The following is a 13330-nucleotide window of genomic DNA, read 5'->3' as shown; positions in this document are numbered from 1 at the left end:
TAGTTTTTAGCAATTAACTCGTAAATTAGCACTCTCACAAAAAAAAATATTAAAACTAAATTGTAGATCTAATTGTTTTGTATAAATTAAGTCCTTACAGTTTTTCTTTTAAATCCATTAGTTTTCTAGAAAAATGTCAAAATACATAATATTTCGTAAAATTGCCGAAATTAGCATATTTACGAATATTTTATCATATATGACGAACCATATGTGATACGACCTAATGTTTCATACAAAAATTGTTTAAAATTAAATTTTGCGAAATAAAAGTATTAAGTACAAATTTCATTGAACCGATCGTTTTATTGCTATAGCTGAATTAACTCGATCATATTACGATTTTTACTAAATATATGAATTTTAATGCTAGATTCTGTTAGTTATCATCTGGTTTATTACAACACTTATCGTACAAGTACGGCGATAATACTATGGTATGACTGAATTAATGTATTGTTATTATTTTTAAATTATAAATAACTCTGGAAATCGTAAATTTATTACAAATCGCAGCAATAGATGTAGTGAACTTATACTTATACCACTTTAGTCGCTCACATCGCGTATTAAGTTGAACTGCTTCCTATTGTGCTTTTCTTTTAGTTTACGTAAAAATGTCCGTAGTATTAAGAAATGACAATAAAATATTTTTAATAGGGTCTTCGACTACTCAAATTTTAGGTTCAAAACTTCCATCCATTGGACAAGTTCTAAAAGTTTTTTTTTATAACCTAAGAATTGTTAATCTTACTATAAGAGCAAAAGCAGTATTGACTATTCGCGAGTGTAATATTTTCTGGGAAATGGACGATTCCATTTCAACCGAAATAAAAAAATTAATGGTTGTATCCCTTAATAATGAGTCAATAATAAACCCTAGTAAACGTTTTATTCTTTCATCGAGTCATATTGACAAATCATTTTCAGGTATAATAATTTTTGATATCTTTATTTTTTGATGACTATTGAGTGATTGATATTTTTTTTTAGGAAAAACTGTAGCTTCTTTTTTGTCAAAAAGCAGTATGAAATTTTTCAAACGATTCGATATCAATACTAATTTTTTAAATTTGGATCCAAGTAATTGGAATACTGATAATTTTTATTTACACGAAAAAGAAATTGTATGTTCACTTAAAGTAGTAAATGACTCTGCAGATAAAGCGGTTAAGGTAATGGAAGATTTTCATGAAAGTTTAACTGTAAACGATGAAAAAGCTGAGTTACTTTTACACTGTGTGTTCAAGAGCATAGAATATTATATCCTAATTGCAACAAAAAAACATTAAAACATAGTTTTTAATGTATATTTTTGTTATAATTTGTGAATTATTTTGAATTTAACATTTTGTATTTTATATAGTAACTTTTTTTTAATTTATACAATAATATTGAGAAGTAAGTATCATTATGAGTTTAAGTCAAACAAATACATCACTTTACAATATAAAGGAAATATATTTAAATTAAGCAATAAAATTCATATATTTAGTAAAAATCGTAATATGATCGAGTTAATTCAGCTATAGCAATAAAACGATCGGTTCAATGAAATTTGTACTTAATACTTTTATTTCGCAAAATTTAATTTTAAACAATTTTTGTATGAAACATTAGGTCGTATCACATATGGTTCGTCATATATGATAAAATATTCGTAAATATGCTAATTTCGGCAATTTTACGAAATATTATGTATTTTGACATTTTTCTAGAAAACTAATGGATTTAAAAGAAAAACTGTAAGGACTTAATTTATACAAAACAATTAGATCTACAATTTAGTTTTAATATTTTTTTTTGTGAGAGTGCTAATTTACGAGTTAATTGCTAAAAACTAAAAAAGTACCCCTTTTGGCCGATTTTCAACCCCAAGTCGGCACGGGTTAAACTTATCTGATCGGCCTGAAATTTTTTGTAGCCACTTTTTATATGTATACACACAAATTTGGGGGGTGAGCCCGAAGAATTTCCAAAATTTTCAAAATAAGGGACACCCTAATATATATATATATTTAGCTTCGATGCGAAGCTGAGAAGGTATTGGTTTTACTATGTTTTTTTTTTGTGTCTGTTACCACTTTTTCTCAGCTCTCACCGAACGGATTTCTTTCAAATATACGTCAAAAGATCACAAATCGTATCTAGTCGAACACATTACCCTAAAAATTGAAAAAATTTCCCTCGTTCACCGTAATTGAGGGAAATCTCCAAAAAAATTACAAATTTAAAAATCGTTAATTTTCGAAATTTTTTCAATTTTTGTTTCTTAAAACTGCCATAACTTTTTTAAAAATGAACAAATCAATATAATTTTTTTTTCATATATGCTTGATGTCTTTACCTATCATTTGGTATATTTTTTTTTATAAATCTAACCCTTTATCTGCCTAAAGGGGGGGATTTAAAATGACAACTTTTTCACAAAAAATTAACTTTTTCAACTTAATTTTTGAAAGTGTTCTGGAAAGTGTGACACTTTTATATATATCACAAATTAAAGCTAATGTAATATACTTTATTATGAAAAAAAAAATTTCGGACTTTAATTTATCTTCAGGGTGAAAATGGCTACCAAATGCTATTTTTGTGTGAAAATTTTCGATTTTGTATTTTACATTTTTAACTTTAAAATGCTATAACTTTTTTAAAAATGTATGGATCAACACAATTTTTTTATGAGAAATATTTTTAATAATCCCTTTTTCATTTGACATACTTTATCTTAATCAGGATATTAATAAGGAACTAGCAGATCATGTAACTTTTGGAATAATCCACCAATTTTTTAATATTAAACACTATCTAAAGATTTGCACCGAAGCGTTTTTTTTTATAATGATTTTAATCACTGTCAGATATCATTATAAATGATCCAACTATGCCACGTCACCACTGTACTAATATTTTTTACTTTACGTGTAACACATATGATAACTGACCTAAAAATTGGAACAGTTGTAGATGTTTTAACTGATTCATTTTTGAATTAAACAAATAGCGATCTTGATTATAACCAGTTTCATTACGTCCATTTGGTGTCAATATTAATAATTTAATTGTTTGTGTTTGAAGTTCTTCAACCATTTGGGCAATTGTATCATCAAACACACCTCCTGCATCATCAGCTCCCTCTCCGACTAATTTTACCTGAATACATAAAATATAATATTAATGCTTAAATCAAATACTTATTTAATTATTTTATATTATAATTTACAATTATATAATTTTTTTTCATTGAAGCCTACAATACAAGAAATTATTATAGTTTAGAAACTAATCAGGGAAGTTTAAAATAAAATAAATTATATACCATTAGTCACTAAATTTTCTAATCAATAAAAATTTATACTGGCTGATGATGTATTCAAAATAACTTTATAAAATTTATAGAAGCATATAATTCCTAGCCCTAGTTATATGGTAAGAGAAACAATAAAATTTTAATAATACAAAGACTAAATACATTATTGATGATACAATATAATTTATTTTTGCCTTTACTACTCATTGCCACTTAAGTGAAAGTTTTTTATCCATAAATATCCTGGAATTAGTATTTATTCCGTTACCAAAGAAAGGGATGGCGACTCCAATTACTGACTAATCTTTGGCTCAGCAAACTTGGTCACTTATGACAAAGTCTTAAACACAAGATAGCACACATAAGACACTGTCACATTGCCCACTCGGTAACATCGTCCCAATAAATAACAAATAATAATTATTATTTTATTATCAAAAAACCAGATTAATGGATGAAGGGAATAATTTTTGTAATAACATAAGGGAGGCTGAATTGGGAATATTAAAACAATTAATTAACAAAATGAAAAGTTAAATATAATTCAAAGGTTGATTTCCAAAGCATGATAGTCTAAAAGTAAATGAGAAAGTTTGTAGAGGAAAACATGACACAAACAAACATTATTTTAATAAATATAACAGGCCTGCAGGAAAGGCAAAACCACAATTTTTTTTATCTAAAAGCCTTGCATTGAAAGGACTTCACAAACGTAGATATCAAGGAAAAGAAAAGTTATAATAAAAAGGACCCCACAAAAACATTTTTGTATTGATCTCCGTAATATCTAAATATAGTACTGAAAATTTTTTTTATTTTAATAACAAAAACTAACTTTATTACTTTAATTAAAAGCTTATAAATATTACCTTCCATGCTCTTGATGGTAATCTTAATAATTCAGGATTGATGTTAACAATTTGTTTAGCCACTTGTTCAAAAATAGAAATATTTGCACCATTACTACCTAGACGTTTAACAATAATTTGTGGCCCATAATTTTGTCCTTGATTCATTGTTCGACTTATTACTTTCATTAATGGAAGTTTAACAATTTTATTAGTAAATAAGCATTTTAGTCTTTTATCTGATAGCCAATGCCATCGCTTAATATTACTCCAATCAAAATCCTGAAATGTATAAACATTTATATTTGTGATTATAAAAATAATTTTCTATTTCACTAAACACACATTCCTAACACAAGTATAAATGAGTTGTAATATGGCTAGGATTTTTGCTTGGGATACATTTCTAAACTAAATACTATTATATACAGTCACTACTGTTGTGAAACTGGAGGTATCAGATAAATATTAAAGTAGAGTATGGTCTGATAATGTACCTCAAAAATTGTCTAAAAATTATATTATAGATATTAGATTAAAATTAATAATATTAAGTATTCAAAAGATTATTTCTATTATTTGGTGCCTCTTCTTTATTAATAAGACAAGTAATTTAAGACAGAAATAAAAATAATCATGTTTTCTATCATTATGTTAGTAAAGATATAATATAATATCATTATGTTATAATGAAATAAAAACAAACTGATACCTCAAATTTAGTAAAATATAATATTTGACAATTTATCAAAACTACAAAAACATATTTAATTTAACTTGAAGAGTGAAGAGAACTATAGAGCTAGGGACAAAATTCTAGATTTTATTAGGAGTTTATTATACACAAATTTGGTGATTTATTATTTATCATGAAAATATAAAAAGCAAAAAAAAAGTCATTAACTTGTACTTAATTTCAACTTTAAATAGTTTTCATGAAGAAGTATTTTACTTCTATACCACACTAAGATTCAGTCCTTGCTATAGCCACTGTAGCCCACCCCTTAACTACATCACTGTGAATATTAAACTACTCAATATTAAGTAAATATGACGTTTTAATAGTCTCAAATTAACTATATTCATATAGCTATAGTAAAAAGCACAGTTTTAGAAAAAAAAGCTTCAAATAAAAATAAAAATTAACTTCATCCCTATATATGGAGCACCCCTACATATAAGTACATTTTTTTGTGTTCATAACTATTTTTTCATGTTACATCCTAATACTCTCCACTAGATTCAACCCCAATACATTTGTCTAATACTATACAAGGTGATTTATTTATCATAACCCACTCAATTACTTACAGAATAAATATATTTAAACATTTTTTTTTTTTGGTTATCTTTAGTTACACATTATTCTTGAATTATTAACTATGTAATATTTTTTTAAATCATCCCTTATGCCTTGTAAGGGGGTCAACTTTGTTTTTTTAAATGGAAACACATATTTTTAATTTAATAAAATGTTTGAGTTTTTAATTTAATGATAAATAACATTTGAATTTTTAATATAACTTTATTCATTTATTAGATATAAACACTTAAAGTTTCAAATGTTTGAGTTAATATACATGTATAATACACAAGGTATTACAAATACAGGTAGCTAAATGGTTTATTATGACATCAATATTCGCAGGTACACAGCATTGTTATTATCAATGGTAGTAAGGCACATTGTTGTGAGGTCATAAATACACTAACTGACTATATAAAAAGTCTATCTATTGATAGTCATAATTGATAATAAACAATCCGTGACTGTGACAGCGATGTCATAAAAAACTATTTAGCTACCAGTATTTGTAAAACCTTGTGTATTATACATGTATATTAACTCAAAAAATTGAAACTTTAAATGTTTATATCAAATAAATGAATAAAGTTATATTAAAAATTCAAATGTTATTTACTATTAAATTAAAAACTCAAAAAGTTGACCCCCTTACAAGGTATAAGGGATGATTTTAAAAAGTATTACATAGTTAATAATTCAAGAATAATGTGTAACTAAAGATAACCAAAAAAAAATATATGTAAAATATATATAAAAAATATATGTAAAAAAAAATAAATGTTTAAATATATTTATTCTGTAAGTAATTGAGTGGGTTATGATAAATAAATCACCTTGTATATTAAAAAAAAAATTATTTATAAGTAGTGTGTAGCAAATTTTAAAAATTATATTTCACTATTATTTTAGGAGAACAAATAAAAATCAGAGAATTTGTTGTATTGTTCACTTACGGGAGAATTAAATGGTATCATCTGCCAGCAGGTATACAGTATATTAGAGAACTGCTGTAAGCATTTCATTCTAGCAGCTATTGCATTCACTTTGTAGTCTTGTAAATGACCATATTGATAAGGTATAGATGTAGGTAAATCTTTATGAAAAATATTTGTAGATTCACTTACAAGAGGTTCTGCTGTCCATGCAGCACAATGAGTACGACTTGTAGTTATCTGAAAATAATTTTAAAAATATAAGCTATAAGTATAAAAGAAGTTTGATTAAGACTTTTACTTGTTGGATATTTTTATCAGATAGAATTTTAACTATTTCAGGTTTATGAACAGGTAAATTGTGACCAAATCCAAGAATACCTTCACAATTATTACCCCAAGCCCACACATTACCAGAATTAGTCAAAGCTAATACATGATCAGGACCAGTAGCTACATCTTTAACAAAGTGCCCTTGAAACTCAAAAATCTACAAATACATATATTAATAAAAATTATATTGTATACATTTAAATTATTATTGTGTTATTTATTATTTAAACAAAATGAGAGAACCTTTTCTGGGTATAATTTTTCTTGATATATGGTATCTTGTGCATCATTTAAATTGTCTATTCCACATGAATAAAGTTCACCATCTTCAGAGAGGAATAAAGTATACCGGTTTCCACAAAATGATTTTTTAATATTTTTACCAGTCAAACTTACAATAAGCTATAAAAAAATTTAAATTAAAAAACAGTCTGTGTAATTAAAAAACTTATTACTTGTGGAATGTAACTATCTTGTTTATTTCCGATCCCCAATTTTCCTCCTTCTCCTTCACCAAATGACCATACAACATTTTCTCCAACACACACAGTATGATTTTGTCCACATGCAACATTTTTGACATTAAGAAAGCCTTTATGAATAATTTTAGTTGGCCGTTTCTTATTAGTATGGCCTCCAAGCCCTAGTTTTCCATGTTCTGCACTACCAAATACATAAACTTCACCATCTCGAGATAATACAGCACTATGTTTATGTCCACATGCAACTTGAATAACAACAACATCATAAAGAGATTCAATAAGTTTTGGTTTACGCTGTCGTTCATTATTTCCATGTCCTAGTTTTCCAAAATCACCATCACCCCACGAAAAAACTTCTCCAGTTTCTGTTAAAGCTAGGCTATGACCATCAGAACCAATAGAAGTAGAAATTTGAATTATTACAAATCCTTGCAAGGCTGATATCATAGTAAGGTTGGGTAAACTATCAGAATGGCCGTGGCCAAGACGACCATAATTTCCTTCACCACAAGAGAAGACTGTACCCTGACTAGTCAATACAAATGTACAGTTTTGTCCACAAATAATTCTTTGAGCTATTTTAAAATTAGGCATATGTTTTGGAGACCATAAAGATTGACCAACAGCTAAAATATGAAAAAAATATATTTATCTATAGATTTATAATCAAACTTTTATTATTAATAAATAGATAATATAATTAAAACCCCACCTATTTCTCCCAATTGTCCATTACGTCCATTTCCCCAAAGGTATGCATCACATTTTGTGTAAGGTTGCCAGTCATGAGGTGTTGTATTGAACCACTGAACAATTTGTTTATCTGCTTCAAATGTCCATGTGGTATTATTAATAGCTTCTAACCACAAATAAGAGTCACAATTCTCTTCTAAATTATAATAATATACAATTTTATATTTATAATCATAAATTAATTTCATGGATAGGATAAATCAAAATGACTTTATTTCATAATATATTATTATTTAGAATTATTCAATTATTTTTCTTTCGATGTGGTGGACTGTATGATTGAAAGGAAAAATTAACCAACTTTTCTTTTAGAACGCTTTAATTACTTCATTATTAAAGAAAGAATACAACTTAAAAATTAGAACATTTTAATTTTGTTGACCAGCGTTTAAGCTTAAAGGAACAATCAATTGAGGGCGAATCAAACAAAATAATATAAAAAACAAATTATTAAAACAAATTCATAAATAATGAACAATACAAATAAAATAAAACTGGCCTGATAATTGCTGGATGTACAATTTTAATTTTGAAGTAGGTCTTGACAATACATGATAAAACGCATCAAAATTAAACAAAATAATAAAACAAATTATATGAGAAAATCAATTGAAAACAAAAACTAAAGTGAAAAATCTCGGTGACAATGGTTAGGTGCTTTCAACGGCGACGGTTGTTATACATGTGTTTGTTTTTTAGGGAATCACTGCATAGGCAGTGATTCCCAAACAATTATATATTGTAATCCAATAAATTTAAAGTATTTTTATCCAAATTATATCAACATACTATAAAAATTTTAATGTAATAATTTATTTGTTTATTATTAACATCATGGTGTGATTAATACTAAATAATATAAATCATTATAAATAAATAAATAAATGAATATATATTTATTATATATCATTTATATTTAATCAATGGTTTACCATACCGTTAATGTCACTTGAAAAATAATTAATAAATGTTTCAGGAAAATTTTTCCTTGTTAACAAAGCTTTTGATGTATTTAAAACCATTATTAATCTTTGCAACCATTGCCATTCTTCATCTATTTCAAATATTATAATTTAATATTAATATTAATAAACTTAATATTAAGTTATTTTGATATTTTGTACTCTAAAATTGATAATTTCACTCACAAAATTCAATACTGTGGCTCGAATTAGGTGGCACAAAAGGGAAGCAAAAAGTTTGATCTGGCCAAATTTCTAAGGCAATGGCAATAAGGCCTTTTAAGTAATCACTATATAATAGACGATCACCCATTAATACTTTATGTTTTTCATGATTCATTTGAAGCTGCAATAATTCAGGCAATGATTGGACAAATTTACGGAAATATTGAATATCGTGAAGTCTTCGTCTATATAATGCACTACGAGCATTTGATTCAAAACGGTTATGCATCAAATTATCTGCACTAAATTGAATAACTGTAACATCCTATACCACACAATATAAAATAAGTTAAATATTTAATTCTAAAATGTATTTTTCCCTTTTCCTATTTACCTTGGAACGGGCAAAACAAACAGCAAGACCTAATTGGTCATCCATCCAACATAAATCATCTACACCACCAGAACCAGTGTGGGTGTTAAGTAAACTTCCATCAAAAAGTGACCAAATATTTACTACTCCACTAGTCCCTTTACTACAACCAGATGCAAGTACCAGGCCACTATTATGAATAGCCATTGAAGTCACAGAGTTAAACATATGTCCTTGAAAAGAATAGAGAACTTTTGGCTTTTGCTTGGAAAATGGTGTTGGTATTAACCAAACATTAATAGTACCAACAACAGTTCCAACACAGAGTAATAAACCCTTATTACCTACAAAAACCAAATACGTATTTAAATATTCATCAAAAGAATAAAAAGAAGAAAAAAAAATTGTTAATTACCAACAACTGGAGACCAAACTACACATGTTGGTTCATTAGAATGATTTAAATCATGAAAAATTTCCCAAAAATTTTGTTTCTTCACCCAAAGTTTTACACTCGAGTCTTCTACATTACTTACAGACAATATTTCAAAAGCTCTAGACCATTGCAAAGTCGTTATAGGACTCTAAAAACATATTTTAATAATTTATGATACAATTAGATTATTAAAAATAAAATTTATTTTATGATCTAATAATTTATTACTTGGCAGACTGTTAAAACTTCTGGTTGAGTGGGATTTTGAATCTGACCAATTTTTATAGTACCAGAAGAAAAAGCTATTGCAAATGATGTTAAGTCATCATGCCATGCTATATGAGATACTGGAACTGTTATAGAATAAAAAAATTCAAATTACAATATTATGAATATTGAATAGGAAAAAATATTTAATAAATAATGATAATATTAATATAAATAATAATATTGAAAAAATAATATAACATTAATGAACAAAAAAATAAATAGTTTATTAATATAAAAATATTAATAATATGATATAATATTGTAAATATTATTACATTCCTTACTGTTGCATAGTGGTCTGAAACCTATATTTAACTGTCAAAAACTACTTAATCTTGACATAAGTTCTGTCCATATACAAAGGTGTTTATTTAAAAAATGAAATAAAACAAATAAAAAATCTGATGTTATTTATTCTTTATTAACTTAGTAACTAAAAAAACTAAATACTATTTGAAATGTCTACCGTTTGCATTCATATATTTCTTCAAACAATCTGGCCACTTATCTATTGCAGCATACACCACTTCTAACGGTATTGAGGCAGCTAATTTTACTAAATTGACTTTTAATGATTCGATATTTTAGTGAAAGTTACAGTAGACCTTCTCCTTTTAAAATATTCCACTGTCTGTAGACCAAAGGATCGAAATCTGAACTTCCTGAGGCCAATCTTTTAATGGGCACTAAATCTAGGTAAATTGACCTCCAACTAGCATTGTGTAGTTTTTGCTTTATTCACAGGCACTGAATCTTGCTGAAAGATCCAGTTCTTTCCTACAAACAAGGTATCACTTAAAAGTTTCACTACCTTTTTTAAAATATTACTTTGGTAGTTGACCGAGTGTGTTTTGAATCCCTGTTCATAGAAAGGTAGTTGAGTAAAGCCCTCATATAATACCATCAAACCATTATTAAGGCCGGATGGTGTCCTTTTTCTACTCTTTAAATTTTTTCAGCAGCTTCCCAAAAATTGCAAGCATAACTCTATCATTTTGACAGTTGAATTTTTCTTCTACAATAAAAATGTTTTTATTTGTAAACAGTATGTGTCAGTGACCATTTTTCGCGTATTTCTGAAGTAACTTCTTGCTTTTATCAACGCTTTAATTTGACATAAAGTGTCTGTCAACTGTTGACCTGTACTTCTTAGATATGCACCAAGGTCTTCTTTAATTATGTGAGACATGGTGGAATTTTCATTTCTCTAGCGATGATTTTTTGTTTACAGAGTAGATTTATGCGAATCCTCTTTGCGATAGTTTTGACTGCTACATTTGATCTTATTTCATATGAATATCTATTTTTTGCCTTGTCATCTATAGTTTTCCATTAAATAATCCGATAAACAATTTTTTTTTTTTATTTTCAATAGTTTCAAAAAGTTAAATTAAAAAAAACTGTAATAGCCTCAGCCCTGGTTATAGATGATATACCCTTTTTTTTTTATTCATAATATGACATCTAAGTCACAACAGTATTTGTTAGATTTTTACAATGAAATATGGAAAGTAAGCAGTATCCCCTCAAACTGGAAACATAGTGTGGTCATTCAAATACCGAAACCTGGAAAAAACATATTTGATCTCCAAAGTTACTGTCCTATCTCACTTATTAGGACATTAGATAAGCTCCTCAAATAAATAAAATAGTATGCTCTAGGAGCATTCAAATCAATCCCTATAATAAGTAAATGTAATATATCTGGCATTTTTCCCCATAAAATTATAAGAACAGGTAGGTAACACATTAAAATTTGGTGCTAAACTAAAAACTAATGATTTACTTACTCATAGTTATATAAAAAAAATGATGGAAAAAAATAACATTAATACAAAACGACATTTAGAATATTCCCAGCATGTTCTGATATATTAAATATCAACTATGAACTACACCACTCACCCAAACTCTCAACCCCTCAAGTAATTTACAATACCAAATTTATAAAATTTATGAACAATTACCATAACTGGACAAATTATACACAGATGCATCTAATGGATCGATAAGACCTATAAGTTACCAAAACATTGCTCTATATACACAGCTGAAACATATGCTATACTTAAGGCAATTGAATATATTTGTGGGAACAATATCGGAGACCCAATTATCTTAACTGATTCTCTCAGCGCACTTACCAGCTTAGATAATCTATTTAACACAAATATTCTGGTCAATTTAATATAAAATACAGTCTACTCATTACACCACAAAGGTATATTTGTAAAAATGATATGAGTTCCAGGACATTCATTAATCCAAGGAAACGAAAAAGCAAACATACCAGCAAAAGAAACTGCAAAAACTGACAACATAGCAAAAACACCTTTATGGACTATCCAAGATATCAAATCAACCACCAATACAAAATGTCTACTCTTATAGCAACAAGAATTGATAAGCACTGTAACTAAACTACACGAAATAAAACTGAACATCCCTAAATGGCCATATCTCAACATACCACGCAGACACCAAGTTATCATTGACAGGCTCAGCATTGGACACACACACCTAACTCATAGATATTTAATGAACAATAGTATTCCACTAATATGCAAGATTTTCTCACAAATTATTAAAAGTATGGACATTAAACAAAATCATGGGATACCTCACCACCTCTTTCAATCACTGAAACAAGACTCTAACTTTGCAATAACAGTAATACACATTTCTTTAATACCTCATTCAATGTTTAATATGTGACGTGAACTATCGTACTAACCAAAAATAATAGATATGACATTTATTTAAAATTATATTCAAAAACAAAATTATTGGTGTTATTGTAAAATATTTATAGAACAACTAATAAATAGGGACAGAACTTATGTCATGATTAGATACCATTTTTTTTTTCGCGATTATTTTTTAATACACATTACTGAAACTAAATATAAAATTTTAAACCCTTAAGTTCATTTTTATTAATTATAGAGCTAATTAAAAAAAGAAGTTTTATTTTTTTTGTAATATTTCCATATATAGTTTTATACATTTCCACTTGTAAAAATTTTTTTTTAATGTTGTCTAACAATGTATTTTATTACAATTTAAAAAAATATATTTTAATTTGTTCAAAAATTTCAAATAAATAAAAAAAGTTTTTATTTTATTAATAAATTGAATGAATAAAAACTATTACTTTTTA

General features: G+C 26.9%; 2 protein-coding genes across 4 annotated transcripts in view; one reads left to right on the top strand and one right to left on the bottom strand.

The window, feature by feature from the left end:
- Nucleotides 1-13330, bottom strand: part of LOC126894104 (probable E3 ubiquitin-protein ligase HERC1) — a 47593-nt gene that overhangs the window by 1499 nt on the left and 32764 nt on the right. For both annotated transcript variants that reach the window (XM_050664848.1, XM_050664849.1), the window contains exons 47-58: nt 10129-10253; nt 9880-10048; nt 9486-9808; nt 9113-9416; nt 8902-9018; nt 7924-8100; nt 7185-7837; nt 6973-7131; nt 6698-6886; nt 6418-6636; nt 4180-4440; nt 2946-3153 (exon numbers count right to left, since the gene is read on the bottom strand). In XM_050664848.1, the coding sequence (XP_050520805.1) occupies nt 2946-3153; nt 4180-4440; nt 6418-6636; nt 6698-6886; nt 6973-7131; nt 7185-7837; nt 7924-8100; nt 8902-9018; nt 9113-9416; nt 9486-9808; nt 9880-10048; nt 10129-10253 (2904 nt within the window). The remainder of the gene's footprint in view (nt 1-2945; nt 3154-4179; nt 4441-6417; nt 6637-6697; nt 6887-6972; nt 7132-7184; nt 7838-7923; nt 8101-8901; nt 9019-9112; nt 9417-9485; nt 9809-9879; nt 10049-10128; nt 10254-13330) is intronic.
- LOC126894116 (uncharacterized) lies at nt 428-6869 on the top strand. Of its 2 annotated transcripts, XM_050664875.1 has the most exons (3): nt 428-930; nt 994-1175; nt 6374-6869. In XM_050664875.1, the coding sequence occupies exons 1-3, from the start codon at nt 618-620 to the stop codon at nt 6383-6385; spliced, it is 507 nt and encodes a 168-aa protein (XP_050520832.1). In that variant the 5' UTR covers nt 428-617; the 3' UTR covers nt 6386-6869. The 2 variants fall into 2 exon arrangements, with proteins under 2 accessions (XP_050520832.1, XP_050520831.1); XM_050664874.1 differs by lacking the exon at nt 6374-6869 and having other exon boundaries at nt 994-2010.

Source organism: Daktulosphaira vitifoliae, unplaced genomic scaffold (assembly GCF_025091365.1).
Source record: "Daktulosphaira vitifoliae isolate Bord-2020 unplaced genomic scaffold, ASM2509136v1 Scaffold_1, whole genome shotgun sequence".
Taxonomy (NCBI): domain Eukaryota; kingdom Metazoa; phylum Arthropoda; class Insecta; order Hemiptera; family Phylloxeridae; genus Daktulosphaira; species Daktulosphaira vitifoliae.
The sequence above is the reverse complement of the archived record's forward strand: the minus strand, read 5'-3'. Positions and strand labels throughout refer to the sequence as shown.

Coding starts and splice junctions, on each gene's coding strand:
- LOC126894116 (XM_050664874.1), top strand. CDS start 618: ATGTCCGTAGTATTAAGAAATGACAATAAAATATTTTTAATAGGGTCT. Junction 931..993: donor TATTGACAAATCATTTTCAG/GTATAATAATTT, acceptor ATTTTTTTTTAG/GAAAAACTGTAGCTTCTTTT.